Raw genomic sequence first — 18439 nt, forward strand, 5'->3', positions numbered from 1 at the left:
ATCCACCATGTACAAACACTGAAATGAGGTAGAGTGAGGAATCTTTGACTTCAAGAAACTTAAGACTGAAAAACAACACACATAGATACACACATCTGGCAGAGATAGAGGGAAGGCAGTATGTTTACTGTTACAACAGTGTTAAGTAATATGTAACATTTAAAAATTTTGCACTGAATGTTTCCTGAATACTGTATTCATAGAATCTCAGTTCTTCCTTTGCACCAATAACATAAACTAAAAATAGTGATTCTAAGTAAACTTCCTCATCTTTGTAGAAGCAAAAGAAAACAACATTGCTATTCTGAAATTTGAAATCTGACTATGCTATTCTAACATTTAGCAATCAGTTACACTTGCAAATAGTCTTACAGAGATTTTTCAAATCTAGGTAGTTTTATCTTAACCATTCTAGAAGCTTGAATTTAGCTTAATATTTTGAAAACAAAATTCAGTCACTTGATTTGAGAGTACTTTCACACTTCCAATTTAAAATAAAGATGGTGCCTAGACAGCAGAAGGTTATGACAGAAGTCATCATCCTCAGTGGCTCAGGGATTCCTTGGGCAGCTGACAGAGGAAAAAATCATAAAAATATGAACACTTTGCTTCAGGTCCTTGGGTGTATAATTCAGCTACACTTACTTAACTCATAAGTCTGCAAGAGGCATAATAACTAGCAAAATATGGAGATTAGCTTTATTGACAATTTTAATGTTTAACTAAGGGAAACTTTGATTGTGATTTTAATATACAAGAAAGTTTGGCATAATTTCAAGGTTTTATGTAGGTTTTCAATTAAAACTTGACTAATCCTTACTGTTTATTTGGCTTTTCACTGTTCAGTTCCTGCCCTGCACTGTGTCAAATATGCCATCTGTGTAACACACTTCTGGCCAGAGATGCGTCAGGATTATTATTGTAACACTCTCAATTGCGGCTGTGTGAAATCTTAACTTATTTTATTCAATATCTCCACTTTATTCTCTTGCTACAACCATTGTAACCCTGTTGTCCTAATGTCCTACTCTTAAATCTCACGGCAGTCACAACAAAGATTCCTGCTCCCCCACCTGCTTAAAACAGGCTTACAGACCATTCCCCTAACTATTTAGCAAATGTTAACAATGCTATAAATACCAATCGTGTTTATGCTTTCTGAAAGATTCACTGCAGCGAGTGTTCTGCAGTAGTGTTAGAGCTGAAGTAAGCTGTTGACTCCCACCATGAAAATGATTGAATTCTAAGCCAAAAATGCTTTTCCTTGGATAAGATATCTGATTTGCTACTGCTGTCATGAGACTGGGGTCATGTAAACTTAAACACTGCTGCTGCTTCTTTTGGAAAACAGATCTTCTCAGAGTGATTATGTGTTACTAAAACAGCATTTGGAAGAGGGAAAATCAACCATTGACACTAAACACAACTTGGGGGAAATTTTTCAGGTTTTACTTTCGTATTATGAGACACACTGTCTGTAATTCCTCAAATCGAGCAGGATCACGTCTCTCCTTTTCCTCTTCCCTACCCATCTTTGTAAATAGAGCTGAGTTCCATTTTCAGAAGAAATGAATAACTTTAATTCCTGAACTCACATAAACACAAAATAACGCTGCATTTGCTTGAAAAGTAAAGGAGAAGACGATGCTTCCAGAGCAAATGTGGTGAGTCCTTACACTAAGGTGGGAGAAGGAAACGCGAGACGGTAGGTGCTGTTACAGTAACGCTGGCCCAGGCAGCATATACCTGCAGCGGACCTTTTGGTCTCTGAACCCCCACCTCTGCTTCCAGCCCCGGGGCCCCTGGAGTCTGTCCCAGCACTCCCCAACGCTGGGTGCTCAAACCCTAGGCTGTGTCTGCACTTTTCCTTTCGTCACACTCTACTACCAAGCCCTACACACAGGGAGCTGAATGACTAGAAAAAGGTTGTTTCAAAAAACAGGTCTGTAATTAAATAAGTTATCTCTAATGGAGAAGTTTCAAACATGAGAAAAAGGCACTGAATTCGGTGGCAGAGGCTTTTTTCTGTATGTATCAAAGAACACTATGTAGAAACTGTGATAGCTGACTTTAGCATATGACTCTGGCATCAGTTAACAGACTCTAAACTCAGACGTGGAGACGTTCTACTCTTTAACTTTATACTTTCATGGTGTTTGAATTTTCAGGGTTCTGGCACATTTTTGGATAAATAAGTTGTAAAATCCATTTATACACCATTAATTATATACAAACCATATAAACACCACACATACACAATTTAGTAGTGAACCCAGAAATCAAGATTTTATGAATCCTGAGTCAAAGCCTTCCTGCTTTTAGAAAATGATGATAAGAACTACAATTAACAGTGATATACCAAAGATATTTTCCGTAAGAGTGGAAGTGATCTTTTGTGGTCCTCCTCAAATATGCTGGAAAAAATGAGGGAATTTGTTTCTAAAATGTATGAAGAACAATCCTAGTTCAGCGAGTTAAAAAACAAACTGATTACAGGTACTCTAATTTCTGAGAGAGGTAAGTGAAGAAATTGTAACCTCCTTCATCTTTACCAAAGTTACACAAAGATCATTATATAAAGTCACTATCCTACCAACATTAAAAATGGCCAGTCCCAGAAAGTAATCACAAAAGACCTCCAAAAAGTCAAAACCAAAGTTAATATTCTTATCCTCATGTTAACCTGCATTGCTTGCTTGAATTTTCAAGCAGATACTTTTTCCCCTCACAAGAGTGAAAGAGCTGTGGGTTGGCTTTTTCCTTTTGATTTTCCACAGGAAAAATTTTCAGCATACAGAAAGTAGAAAATAAAAGAATTCCATGATCTCACTAATCAAAGATTAAATAACTATTTTTGGTTAGATGACCATATAAACATCTAAGATGACCACATAAACATCAGAAATTTCCTAATGTATAAATACACATCACAAAATTTGTATTTTCTATGTTTCAAAACATGATCTGTTTTTGTATGTAATAATGCAAAGTATTTTTCCATAACTATAAATATAGAAATGTACAGCAATAATTTTTGTGATGTATATAGCAGCATTTCACTGTATGGATTTACCTATATTTATTCAATCAGTTTCTCTACTGTTAGATATTTATGTAGTTCTTGTGGGGTTTTTTTGCTATTATGAGCAACTATGAAAGTGAAAGTCACTCAGTCATGTCCAACTCTTTGTGACCCCATGGATGATACAGTCCATGGAATTTTCCAGGACAAATACTGGAGTGCATAGCCTTTCCCTTCTCCAGGGGATCTTCCCATCCCAGGAATCAAACCCAGGTATCCTGCATTGCAGGCGCATTCTGAGCCACAAGGGAAGTCCTGAGCAACTATATCTGTTTTCTAACAGGAATTTTTGTTATTTTTTTCATCTGAGGTAGTCTAACAGGTAAAACATGTGTTATATTTTATTGAATGCAATTGAATTTCACTGATTACTAGCAAGGCTTCATTCATTTATGGCCTGGAGTTCATCTTTTGTGAATTATCTATTCCTGAACTTTGTCATTTGTTGTCTTTTTTTGGATGTACAAAAACTTCAGTTTTTATGTAGACAAATGTATCAATTTCCTTAACGACCTTGGTTTTGTTACTGACATACAAAAAGGGCCTTTTCCATTCCAAGATTATAAAACTATTTCCTACAGTATTTTCTATGTCCTGTAGTTGAACTTTTTATACTTATACTATAACCTTTATTCCAAACAAATACGTGTAATTCATTTGTAATTTCTTTCACTTTAAGATGTAAAACAGGGATCTAAATTTATAACAATCAGCTAGCTGTCTTAACATCACAGGTTACATAAGATAGCCTTTTCCCAGGGATTTAAAACACCACCTCTATCATATATTCTCATATCTCTCTCTGAAACTGGAGAAGGAAATGGCAACCCACTCTAGTACTCTTGTCTGGAAAATTCCCTGGATGGGGGAGCCTGGTAGGCTACAGTCCATGGGGTCGCAAAGAGTTGGACACGACTAAGCGACTTCACTTTCTTTCTGTAGTTCCTTTTGGAGAAGGAAATGGCAACCCACTCCAGTGTTCTTGCCTGGAGAATCCCATGGACAGAGGAGCCTGGTGGGCTGCAGTCTGTGGGGCTGCAGAGTCAGACACGACTGAACGACTAACAGACACACACATTTCTGAAAGCTCTGTTCTGTTTCACTGAACCTTAGAACTAGAGCACAGTGTTTTCATTACTCTAGTTCATACTTTGTCTCTGAGGAAGTAATCAAAACCTATTTATTTACTTTAAATTTAGTTCTATCCTGGTCATTTGGTTTCTCAGGCTATCACGTTTAAGAAGTAGCTAATTGTAGAGTAGGAGGGTAGGTGCCCAAAAGGCAGACATACTGACACAGGAACAAGAAGTGACAACTGATTGCTTTAAAGGAGAAACAGGAAAAATATAAAAAGAGAGCATACCAACTGAGAAAGCAAAGTAGTACGGGATTCTTTATTGTAGGGTCAAATATACCACAAGACAATCACTAACATTAATAAAAAATAATATTCCCTAGTCACATTTTTCACTGGTCTTTACTTATTACTGTCTATAGGAAGGTGGCCTCTACTCTTAAAAACTGCAGAGTACCCATCATTTCTCAGGCACACAGAGAACATTTGCAAAGACCAAGGTGACACGTCTCAAAAAGATTTCAAAGAATCTGTGTCCCATGTATCGGTCTTCAGCTTTAAATTAAGCTACAATTAACAACAAAAAGATACCAGATGTGGATGTATGAAGGCAAGCCTCTGCTGCAGAGATGACCTTCCAGTTGAGGCCCGAACGACGAGGAAACTGAAAGTGAAAACCTGGGACAGTCAGAGAAAATGGCTGTGGCAAAAAGGCGCGGAGCCGGTGACAGCCCTCCCACGGCCAGGAACAGAAGGCAGGTCGGTGCCACGGCACACACGCGGGGATGAGAACGCGGGGCTTGCGATCAGACAGGAAGGCGGGCGCCTGACCCTGCGGGCCGAGCAGAGCTCTGCTGTGCGCAGCGTGGAACAGCGGCGCTTAGGTAGCGGAGGGACCCCGTCTGATTTACAGTTTCAAATGTCGCTGTGGCAGCTCTGCGGAAAGTGGGCTGTCGGTAGTTAAGCGCAGAAAAGGGGGACCAGGCCAGTCAGGGGAGAGATGATGACGGTGGCTTGGACGAATGACACGGCACACAGACACAAATGGTTTCCAAATGCGTTTTGGAGACAGCGTCTACCTACCCACTCCTGGTCATCAAGCACTCATGCGCCGCCACCCCCGACCGGACCCCACGTGCTCTCTGCTCGGAGCTCCCCGGCCCCGCCTACCGCTGCGCCTGCTCCTCATTCCTCGAGGACTGTGCTCAGGCGGGTTATTACTGCCTCAATCTCAGCTGGCTCTTTCTCCTTTGTGCTCCGACATGCAGTGCAATCATCTCACTCAGAGCACAACACTGCCCATACAACTTCTAAATGCTGATTTCTGACCTAACAAAACTCCAACAATGAATTGTCTTACACTAAAGAGTCGGACACGACTGAGCGACTGAACTGAAGGAGTTGCTGACTGAGCTCTCAACTTTTGGATATAGCAAATACCATCTATAAGATAAATGACAGGAAAATTCTGGATATAAGAAAGGATACAGAATTGTTCTAGAATCATGCCCCTAAATACAATTATATTTTAAATATATTACAGAAATAATTTAAGGAAATTGGTTTCCTTTTTTTAGGAAAATAAAAATTATTTTTTAAACTTAATATTCAACTCATCATGAATTTATTTTGTGAATTTGGATTTTGGAAGGTTTTTTCCCTTAAGAAAACTATTTATTCTTATTCATATCTGACTCTGATTTCAATTATCTTAAATTTTCCTTCTTCTTAAATTACTTTTCCCCCTGTTTTTTAGTTTTTTTGAAATGTTGGTAGATGGAAGAAATTAATGAAAGAATTAAATTATATATAATATATATATATAAATTTGCATACACATATAAATTTATATATATATTATATAATGAATTAAACCACAATAAAAAATTAATCATTAGAAAATAACAAATCTTTATTTGTTTGTACCTTGCCTGTACAGACAAGAAATGTGTGTGTTACTCATTCAGTCACATTCGACTCTTTGCAACCCTATGGACTGTAGCCCGCCAGGCTCCTCTGTCCACAGGAATTCTCCAGGCAAGAATACTAGAGTAGGTTGCCATTTCCTCTGCCAGGGGATCTTCCCAACCCAGGGATAAAACCCACGTCTACTGCGTCTTCTGCATTGGCAGGATTCTTTACCACCTGAGCCACCAGGGAAGCCCCACAGACAAGAAACAGAGTATATTAAAAGTGGCAACGGTACAGAAAAAGGTATCAAAAATAAAGAAATAAAGAAGAATAAAGAGGTCAGTTAGAATAAAGTGCTCAAGATAAGAACAAATCCTTTAGTTGGAGATCATAGATATTTGGGGAGAAAAAAGCATATTTGCCTGAAAAAATAATTCTTTCTGGTGTGTGACATATGCAAATACAGAGTTGTATATTGATAACCCAGCTGTTTTCTAAAAATTAAAAACAACATAAAAGTTTAATGAGCTGCAGGCTGTTTCTCTGATTACTCTTCCTCCTCTTATGGTTATTATTTCTATTGTTTAGTGCTTTTTTTATAGAAAGATTATTTTTATGATCACTTACTACACCATATGTATTAACCATTCATTCTAAAATAAAACTTTCTCTTGAGGAATGAAGCTTTTCCCAAGTAATAAGTGAATACATGACTTGTTTGCAGACAGCTTGCCTCTGTATATGACTGTGTGGACATCTAAGTGTTCCAGATGAAGACTAAGTAGATAGTAGTGAACAGAAATAAGCAAAACTAGAGGCACTGAACAGAAATGTCTAGTCTGGTCTGTTTTAAATACTAGAGAGGCACAAATCCATCCTGATACCATTACTGTGATTTTGCAGGGATAATGTTTTAATATAAGCCAAGTGTATGCACAAATTTCCTAATACTAGAGATGTTAAAGCCTCTTAGAAGAACGAGATTCTGAAGGAAAGATGGGACAGTCGAGAGATGGGGTGGAGAGAAAAATCAGAAGATGGTGATAGTGGAAGCTTTACAACTAGCAAGACTTGACAAGACTTGGGAGGCTGTCCTGGCATGGGGTTACAGGCACAAGGTTGGCTGGAGTTAGAGCAGTGGGAGCTGCCTCCCTGGGTTTCCGTGCACAAATGTATGTTATTCTCAAAGTGCAGGAGGAAAAGTTTTACGAAGAGAGAGGCAGTGTGTGAACAATCTTTCTGAAAGGTTGTCCTACTTCCATATCACTCTGTACTCTGTTATGCAACCGGTTTTCTTCATAGCACTTATTACTAACTGAACTTAGTTTTTATCGTTTGTTTTCTGTGCATTGAGCTCCATGAGGGAAGGGGTTTTGACTGACTGTCTTGCTCATCACTGTATTTTTAGGACCTTGAACAAAATGTGTATTTGTTGAATAAATGAATAATTAATGAAAGAAACCCTTCCAATTTATCAGCCCTTTTCTTACTTATCCAAACCAGCCTAGATCCACCATTTCAACAATATCCCTTTAACAATTTCACTGACCACCCTTCCACTCTCAGTTCTTTTTTATATGTATTCTACCATACTCCTATGGCCGACCCCCCATCTCTCTCTCCACAGGTATAATTACACACACACACATACCTACTCTATTCAACTTTTTTCTACATCTATTCTCCTGCTATTGAGAACAGAGAAAAACAACATGGAAAGGAAATGATAATTTATATATTACTGAGTATCAGTTAAGCACCTATCGCTGTATAAGATATCTCCACAAATGTTACCTCACTCTTGGTACAAACTCGCATAGAGGCAGTTGCCTTCCCACCTCACTCATGGACAGTTACTTAAACCAGTCCCCAGGCTAACCTTCCACTCTACACATACAAGACTGTATTGTTTCCTGCTGTCCAGGGCTTATCTATCTGTGCTCTGGATTTTGTTTTTTTTTCCTTTTTCTCATAGAGCTTAGTGGTCTATTACATACTCTCTTTCCTATGACACATGCTTCTCTCTTTTTGGAGCTTTTCAATGAACAGAGAAACCTCGTAAATTACTATTAAAAAAAAAATCTCCCTCAGAGTGAGTGGCAATGGATATGGGGTTTCTTTGTGGGTAATGACAAAATGTAAAATTAGATTCTAGTAATGGCTGTACAACTCTGTGAATAAACTAAAACTACTGTATACTTCAAGTGGGTGAATTGTATCATATGTGAACTCTCTCTTCATAAAGCAGTGAAAAGCTCTTCTGTTATTTCCTTTCCTCGCTGTGTTTAGTTGTTCATGTCCCATTCACAGCACAGTCCTCTTTAAGCTTCTTTCTCTAATGATCCTTAGAATAATCCAATGAGGAATTTTCAGTTGTCTGTTCAATCTTCTTTGAGACAGATTCTAAAGTATACACGCAGTTATGTTACCAAACTCCAACCCACTTATAATACAGTTAGAGAATGCTTTTCTTTTCTAAACTTTTATTTATTTTTGGCTGTGCTGGGTCTTGGCTGCTGCACATGGGCCGGCTTTCTCTAGCTGCCGAGAGTGACAGGGGTTGGAGGCGGGCGGTGAGGGGTGCTCTCTAGTTGCGGGACGCCCAGGGCTTCCCAGGTGGCTCAGACGGTAAAGAGTTTGTCTGCAATGCGTTCGATCCCCGGGTCGGGAAATTCCCTTGGAGCAGTGGGGGGCAGCGCAGGCTAGTATTCTTGCCTGCTGAATCCCATGGACAGACTAGCCTGACGGGCGCAGTGCACAGGGCCGCAGAGAGCCCGCAGGACGCAGCGGCTAACACGCGCACCCTGTCGTGCAGCACGCGCCTAGCGCACGCGGGCCGGCAGCTGGGCGCGAGGGCGCAGCTGCTCCGCGGCATGTGCGATCTTCCCAGAGCGGGGATCAAACCTGTCCTTTCACTGGCACGGAGATTCTTCACCACTGGACCGGCACGGAAATCTCCTAAAATCACTTTTCAAGACATTACAATGACTTTTTCTGGCTCCTCTCTCTTCTTGTCACCTTCCGCTCATTTCCACAAACCGAATTCCCCACATGGTCTCTTTCACCGATGTGCAGGAGGCTCTCGCAGCTGCTTCTGTGCAGCGATCCTTTGCTCATAACTCTAGCAAGCCTTCAATCTCCAGCTCCAGCCTCTCACTTCCCAAACACGCTGGACTCTGCAGTCTAGGTTCACTGCCTATTCTCCAGACTGGTGCACACATGCAGTGTACTTATCTCTATACTGAATTTATCACAGTATAAGAAGTGCTTATTTATCCATGTTTCTCCACTAGACAATATACTACAGCTGATAAGGGCAGGGACTTGCCTTTTCACTCTTACATAATTTAAGTTTGGTAAAAAGTTGTTGAAAAAAAGTTAATGACCTAGTCTTGTTTTTTGTCTTCTCCTTGTCTCACTTTACAGTGAACTCTGCACGAATCCTCTAGGAAACAGACTCTAGTAACTTCTCTAGCATTAACATTTTATGATTTTTTTTTAAGATGCAACTGGTAATTCTTATTCTTTTTTATAGTTGGGTTTTCTAACTCAACATTTTAACAGTTAACAATATAAGGGAAGGAGCTAACACTTGTTGAGTACTTATGATGGGAAAGGTACCACGCCAGGCCTTGTTATCTATTATATGTTATTTAAATCCACACAACATGGGCATCATCCTACCAATTCCATATACAGAGTCTCAGGAAGAGCTAAGTCATACGACTATAGGCACCGGGGCCAGGAATCAAATCCACATTTATTTGTTGATTCTGCTGTATCCCACTGTGTTGCGTCACAAAATTCAGCACCATAATGTGGAGTGGATAGAATAAAAGATCACATTTGTTTCAATAACAGTCAGGAAGCAAATCTATCTACTTATATGAATAATGCTAAGTAATGAATCGATGTAGTCTTTCGAGAACACGGAGGACACACCATACTTAGAATATGTTAGGTCATGTTTTTTGAGTGAATGCTGGATCTAATATGCAATATATGTTTATAGAATATATATGCATATAAATAAAATAGGGTACAATGAGTTGGAAAGCTCTTCAGCTAAAGGTTAATTTGCTAATAATTAACTATTTGGAGTTGTAGGGGGAAAAAGAGGTCAAAGACACTTAAAGTGAAAGTTTTAAACAGAGCTTCCCTGGTGGGCAGTGGTTAAGAATCCACTTGCCAATGCAGGGGACGTGGGTTCGATGAGGATTCCAGGTGCCACGGGCCAACTGACCCTAGGTGCCCCCAACCGCTGAGCCCCAGGGCCTACTGGTGGCAGCAAAAGAGCACTGCCACTATAGAGGAGCCCCCACTCACAACTTGAGCAAAGTCTGCACAGGACAGACCCAGCACAGTCAGAAATAAAATGAATAAACATTTAAAACAGTTTTTTTAAGTTTTAAATAGTCTTTAGCAAATGCTGAGGGAGAAGGCAATGGCACCCCACTCCAGTCCTCTTGCCTGGAAAATCCCATGGATGGAGGAGCCTGGTGGGCTGCAGTCCATGGGGTCCTGAAGAGTTGGACATGGCTGAGTGACTTCACTTTCACTTTTCACTTTCATATATTGGAGAAGGAAATGGCAACCCACTCCAGTGTTCTTGCCTGGAGAATCCCAGGGACGGCAGAGCCTGGTGGGCTTCCATCTTTGGGGTCACACAGAGTCGGACACGACTGAAGTGACTTAGCAGCAGCAGCAAATGCTGATCATGAAAAATACTGAAGGCTTACTTGATATGGCAGTTTCTCAAAAAGTTAAACACAGAATTACCATATAATCCAGCAATTCTACTTCAGAATATACCCAAAGATTTGAAAGCAGGGACTTAAACAAGTAAATATATGTATGCTCATAATAGCTGAAAAGACGATGCAACCCAAAACACCCACTGACAGACAGACAGACAAAATGTGGTGCATACATATGATGAAGTGTTAAAAAGGAAGGAAATCTGACCTATGCTACCACATGGATGGGATTTAATAAAATAAGCCAGTTACAAAAGGACAAATATTATATAATTTCACTTATCTGAGATACCTAGAATAATCAAATTCCCAGAGACAACAGAACAGTGGTTGTCACGGGCCAAGGGCAGGGAGAAATGAGGAATTACTGTATAAGGTATACGAAGCTTCAGTTTGGGAAAGATGAAAATTCTGGAGATAGATGGTCGTGATGGCTGCATAACAATGTGGATATACTCAATGCCACTGAATTATAACTCAAACCATAGTAGAAACCAATATTTGAAGTCATGACATATTAAAGTGAAAGAAAAAATATAATTTGGTTAACACATATATGTCAATACATATCTAATGTCTCAAATGGTGTACAGTCACTAGTCATTGTGTGTTCATTTGTGTCCGACTCTTTGCGACCCTATGGACTGTAGCCTGCCAGGCTCCTCTGTCTGTGGAATTTTCCAGGCAAGAATACTGGAGTGGGTTGCCATTTCTTTCTCCAAAGGATCTTCCCGACTCAGGGATCTAACCCACATTTCTTACATCTCCTGTATTGGTAGGCAGATTCTTTACCACTAGTGCCACCTAGGAAGCCTAATTTCAAATATTTTACCAAGTTAATTTAACAAACATTTATTGTCCCATTGTCTGACCACATGCTTAGAATCTGGATTTTGAAAATTTGGTAACCAAAGATACACCACAGTCTTCTAGATGTCTCCTGTTCAATATCATGTCCACTAACCATATGTGGCTATTTAAATTCACTACAATGAAACATTCAGTTCCTCAGTCACACTAGCCACATTTCAAACACACAACGGTCACATGTGACTAGTGGCTATTGTATTGGGCAGCGTATATACAATGAATATTTCCATTACCCCAGGAAATTCTACTGGAAGTTCTATTGTTTTTTAGATTATACTGCCAACACTATATGATAAATTCCTTTGGTAAATAACTGAGGTGTGAGAAGCAGGGTGGGTCAATTGAGAATAAACACAAAGAGCCAATTACACTGATCTATAGAAAAAACAACTAGCTGGTGGAATGATTCACTTTTTAACTAGCAGCATCACAGAGCTACAGAGAGCCATCCTTTCTCATCATAGCTTGCACAAACTTTAATGATGGGAAAGGTTCAGCTGTATCGACTTGAACACACAAGTCCTAAAAGAAGGAACAGGACTCCCACACTGGGAGACATAGTATTAAGTACGTTTTCATTGCAACTCTATAGAATATAATGGAATTTCAAAATTAAAACTACTCAGATTTTATTTGGACAAAGCCAAATATATACTGAGTCCAGTCACAGAAGTAGAGATATGGATAATAACTACAAAGGAATACAAAAACGCAGAAGCAGGTATTAAATAATTATGGACATTTATAGTACTACTATTCAAACTTGGTTAAAACAATAAAAAGGAAAGTAAATGGGCCTATTCAATTCTATTCTAATAATGAGTTATTCACTGTTTTGTAAACAATTGCATGCTTGCTCCAACCTCAATTTCATACATGGAACTCTGCGTATATTTTGTGTTATGCAGTCAATTGTTGCTCTAATAATGTAAAATGTCCCCTAGAAGGAACATTTTCAAAGAACTGAAAAATTGTGTCTTTTAGAGCCCATCTGATCCCGTTCAAAAATAAACTAAAAAACAGCAATTTCAACCTAAGATAACTGCATCAAATGAGCAGTGCTTTTGTCTGTGTACCAATCTTCTTTATCGAGCACATAAACCAGGTGATGATACATGCTGGCAAATTTATTTAAATATGTACTTTCATATATTGTCAACATGATAAGGTCATAAATAGAATTATAAAGAGATACATCAAGTGCCAATAAAAAACAACAAACCTTACTTACTACAAATGATGTTCCCTTTACAGTGATATGCAACTTTCCCTATGAATCAAAACTCCCTGGTTTCTTTAATAATGTTCTCTTCTAAAATTGTACAGACATATAAGTTTTTATCTGTTCAGTTTCACTAACACACATAATCTTTGTATATGAGGTATGTTAACTAGAAGAATAATAATTAAATTAAAATATTTTATAAAATTTAAGGCCATACACAGACTTTTTGGTGAACACTGTATTTGTCAAAACTGTGTTTTGAGTTTTACTTAAGAAAATCAATGACAAGGATAAAACAATTCTCAATAACGTCCAGCACCAAGTGTGATGATGTAGGAAAGTTGCAGACTTTATTCTTAACTTCTATTTGGTTATATGTGTACTTATACATAAATATGTGTTTATCACATTTAAACAGATTGATGCTTATAACCTTATTTCTTTAACAAATTATTTTCCTAGTTCGTTAAACCAGTCAATAGCCTTAAAGGTTATAAAAATAATAAATATGATTATTATCCCCTTAACGGGGTCAAATTGAAAAAGTTCTCATTTTATATTGAGTCAAACATTTTGTGGGAGGGCAGTTCTGGGTTCAAGTCCCAGCTAGGTCACTAACTTAAAGGTTATCCTGCTTACATTACTTTATCCAACTGGTTTCAGACTCATCATCAGTAAAATGAAAGCGTGGGGAAGATGGCATTTAACAGCTCTGGTCTAGAGATACATGTTAGACTCAATCAGGTAACCTACCTCTCTCAATACAGGATCAGTTATTGAACTCAGATTAACGGCTCCCTCATAGGTCAGGTAATAGAATACATTGAGCGCTCGAACAGCCTCTGGTCCTTGCTGTTTATAGCCAAAAATGAGATCAATCCACTGGTGAAGCTGGCAGGAAACAAATTCACTCTCCAGGGCCTGAAAAAAAATGTAAATTTTATTATTATGCTGAATTCTATTTTTAAAAGATAGAGAGAAATTTAGAATAAGCATTAAAGTTTAACTCTAAACTGTGAACCAAGTTATTCTAAAGTCCTTATTTTCCAATAGAATTTGTTCTCCTTTGTTATAATTAGAGACTCTGCAGCACTTGTCACACTGAATTACAAGATTGCTTATATTTCAGGATTCATCTCCGTGGACTGTAAGCACATTGTGAAGACCAGGACCGGGTCTATCTTGGTCACATTTGTAACTCAGGACCTGGCAGGTACTCAATTTATGTTTCAAAGAAAGGAGGTCATACAATGTAAAGGCTAGTTTGAAACAGCAAATGTGAAAATTATTAAACACTGACTATTCACTTGAAATATTTACAGTTTTTCTAGAATTAAAACATTTTGCTGCCTACTGCAACAACCATAACCAAATTATTTGGTTATTTCAACCGAGTTTTTATACCAACAGATTAGATCTTGGGAGCGATCCTTGTAATTATTGGATTATTATTCTATGTAATAATATCAAATTGGACTGAATATTTGATGCTATAAACATAACAGTGTCCAATAAATAATGAATGAACATAATCAAGTTTTCAGTAGAAATGCTGGGCTCAAGATCACTTCCAATTCATCACCACATTCCCAGAGTTACAAGCACTGTACCTAAAACACGATAGGTGACAATAAATGTTTGCTGAACCTAATAAAGTTTAAAAACCTAAAGAGTTTTCACAAGCGGAGACTTGTTTTAAGTATTCATTCGTGTATTATTTAATGCTGTTAAAAATTATTCCAACACAAAACCATTATGGGCTAGTCTATCAATAAATGATGTTATTTGAATAACAGAGCTCTCAAACTCTGAAGTTTAATTTGAAGTGTACCAAGTTACATCAGGTAATGTATCACACTGAAATTCTTATTTTCAGAGTCATAAGTGCATGACTGGGATGCATTTTTGGTGTGGCTTAATGCTATGTTATCAATATTATGAAAAGAAAACTGTTGGTCTTAAAACAAAATTGACCAGCTTGTCTAGCAAGCAACCAATAAGATATATAAATAATCTCGTGACAAAAGATGTTCCAGAAGTTCACAGGTGTACACTTGTGTAGATATGTGCTTTATTAAAATGAGGGCCTATGAATAAGAAAACTGTTTATAGTTAAATTCAAATAATATATTTCCTTTAACTAATAACATTTAACACGGCTTCATAATATATCATATATCATAAAGTGTAAAAATAAAACTCTAGACAATTCTCATATTTCAAAGTATATCTGGACTGAAATAAGCCTTAAACATATTTAGCTAGTTTCAATGTAAAAGTTACTGTTTAAAGCATCTCTTATAAAACTCACTATATTTATAAATTTAGTAAACAGCTAAGAGAGCACAAAACTTCCTCCTATTTTATTTGACATAAGAGAAGGGATTGTAATAACTTTCAGTAAATTTTCAGCTATTTTAAGCACATGGATTTGAAATTAATCTGAAAATCCAGGAACTACTGATGTAAGTTGCACGCAAAAACTGATCCATTTGTTTCATTAATTTAGGCCTTGATAGTGATGGGAGTGTGGGGTGGGGGTGGAGTACATGTTTAAAGTGACACATAAAAACAGCAATTGTCTTAATTTGTGTGCAGCGCTCTCTACACAAAAGCCCTAAATATGTTCAAATTAGAGCAAGCTGCTTGATTGTCACTGCGGTCTCATGTCACATTAATGCATGACAAACATTAAACCATACACTTAAATGGCAATTTATATCATTTAAATGTTTACTGCCAGACTAGCTCATCACTCATTTAAATGTGACTTTCTGACAGCTAATTTCAGTTAATTTTCTCCAATTCACTTAATTAGAACTTTCAATCAGGGAAGGACCTGTACATATCTTTGAGCTTACATCCTTTTTAGTTGTTGTTCAAAATCTGAGTTAATAAGCTGCTGAAAAGCTCTATGATAATAGATGAGCAAGTAACATCTCTGAGTCTACAAAAATGTGTGAATCTATGAAGCAAACTCACAGTAGGTACTGTAAGGAAGAACCTACACTTATTTATGTAAATAATACTCTCGCCAGTAGTTTAAATAAAAAACGTTTAGTTCATATATACACACTATTGAAACGATTAAAAAAAAACCCTGCATCTAAGCTAATTAAAAATTAATGATTTTAAAATTGTTTAATAAGATAAAACAGTCAGGAGTCTCCTGAGTGTCGGTGGTGTTGTGATTTCAGACTATAAAATTCCAGAAGGCTCAGCAAATGATGCTGTACAAATTTTCTCAATATTAAAGCTCTAAAAACTAGGGCAATTTTATTTTATGTGTTATCAAACAGAATTGTGAGCCTATTTAATGTTGATTACTTTTTTACGCACATTCAAAATGGTGAAGTTGGTTAGATTTAGATGCTTAAACCTTTACATCTTGACACCACATCAAAATGTTAAGCGAAAATGCTGAAATGACAGGCGCTATGCTTGCATTATGGCAGAAACATGCACGCAGAAATGGCCACAGTGTCACAGTTCAGCCCTCCCCTTACCCTGTTATACTGGCCAGTCCTTAAGGGGTTGCCCAGTAATTTACCGCATTATTGGCAAAATCTCTTCCAGAGGTTGATACACACGTTACTTTTACAAATAAATTTTAAGCACATTTTAAAAAGCTAAAGCAGTCTTCAGTTATTTCTCACAACAGAGCTTTTAAAAGGCACGCACAAGGAGAACTACCATGGATATATGGGAATTCCCAAAAATTTAAAAATCATTTTAGTACAAAGTCAGTTCAGGACTTTTAACATTGATACCAGTGAGTGACAAATGCCTAACCAATACTGTATGATAATAAACAAATAAACAAATGCAGTTACTCAAGACTTGATAGAAGAGGTAAGGACAAGCAGGAGGAAAGTATTAAGGGTAAAAAAATACAAATAATTCAAAATGGAAAACCCTGGGAATACATTTTATAACTTCTGTTTTTGAGATTCAAAACCATTAAATTAAAAATTCTTTAATTTCTCTTTCATAAGATTTTTAAAGATACTCTTCATATAAATACTTGGTTTATATATACATTTTGCATCACAAAAAATATAAAAATATGCCAGTGGAATGCTAAGCATCTGAGATTTTTCAAAGCCTTTAGGACAGACAGTCCTCATTAAGACTGGAGTTAAATACGGTTTGCAGCGAGGGGACACTAACATTCTTCCCATGCTGCTCTCAAACCTAGCCAATCAATTGTTAGCACTCCCCTAGCAGGCTAGACATCATTTACATCCAATGTGTGCTCTGAGTAAAATTTGTAAAAAAGAAAATCCACTAAAATGTCCAACACAATACAATAATATTCAACTCATCTGAGTTATTATAAAATAAATCAGTAACTAATGTTCAATTGTTAAGGTTCAAATAAGACTATGAAAAGACTACTGTATGAAGGCTCACATGAATTGTCAGTCCAATCCAGGGGGACTCATATTAGTCTTGACAAACTGTCTTGGGGCTGATATCTGTTTTTTTAATGAGATCTATTAACCAGTCTAAAACACTTGAGATATGCTAAAAAGTACAGTATACAGATGTCAAATACAAACACTTATTAGTAACTTTCATTTGTTTGGTCCACATGCAGAACATCAACAAATTAAAGGCTTAATATTATAAAGAAAATAGTAAATTATTCATAAATAACTCATTTGTGTAGCCCTGTGTCAGAAATAATTATAACATATATGAATATGTGTCTAACAATAAATCTCACTGAAAGATCACAATCTATGTTTTCCTGAAACTAACCCATTAAGGAAATGAATTATTTATTGCTAAAAAATGTTACACAAAATTATTCTTGTCTCTTATAGTGGAGTCAAATAATGCAGTAACTTAGGTAGAAATCATTTGTTTTTTCAAAGAAATTCTAAGCTATTTGACGATAAAAATTCTAAAATATAAAGCAATCATATGTTTAGTAATCTAATCATGCTCTAGAAATACTCTAGCAATTGCATTTTCAAAAAATCAAATTATTTTCTAATGCAAAAGATAGGTAAAATCAAGAAAACCAATTTCAATGAACAAAAGAAATTATTAGATAATTGTTTACCTCATGATCAGGAAACCTTAATTGTGTATTATTTGTGTTTCTCTTACTTGTAATTCCCAGATTAATGCTAATATTTACTTACACTTTTGCTAAATCTTCTCATATCATGCAATTTTTGGAAAGCAGCTAAATAAGAGCTACTGGTATCTATAGGATAAATAATTTTTACAAAAGTCAAATAAGCAGGTCAAATTTTATTTAAGTATAGAAATAATTATATAACTAGAGGGAAATAGGTTTCTGCAGCCCAGGTACACATTTATGCATCCCTATCTCACTATTTCTAATCCCAGGCTTTGAGAAGGCCTGATTCTGTTCCAATATATAAAATGTCATAGCTGTAAGTTTCAAATAAAATAAAAATCACTAACTAACTCTCTTGACTTGATATGCATTTAATTATAAGGTGCATTTAATCATATTATAATAGTTTAAAGCATAAGAATTA

At 36.9% G+C, this 18439-nt stretch overlaps 1 protein-coding gene across 2 annotated transcripts in view; it reads right to left on the bottom strand.

Moving 5' to 3' along the window:
• The window catches only part of LRBA (LPS responsive beige-like anchor protein), a 725050-nt gene that overhangs the window by 65789 nt on the left and 640822 nt on the right, over positions 1 to 18439 (bottom strand). For both annotated transcript variants that reach the window (XM_061142480.1, XM_061142479.1), the window contains exon 48: positions 13674 to 13841. In XM_061142480.1, coding sequence (XP_060998463.1) covers positions 13674 to 13841 — 168 coding nt within the window. The remainder of the gene's footprint in view (positions 1 to 13673; positions 13842 to 18439) is intronic.

Source organism: Dama dama, chromosome 5, assembly GCF_033118175.1.
Source record: "Dama dama isolate Ldn47 chromosome 5, ASM3311817v1, whole genome shotgun sequence".
Lineage (NCBI taxonomy): Eukaryota > Metazoa > Chordata > Mammalia > Artiodactyla > Cervidae > Dama > Dama dama.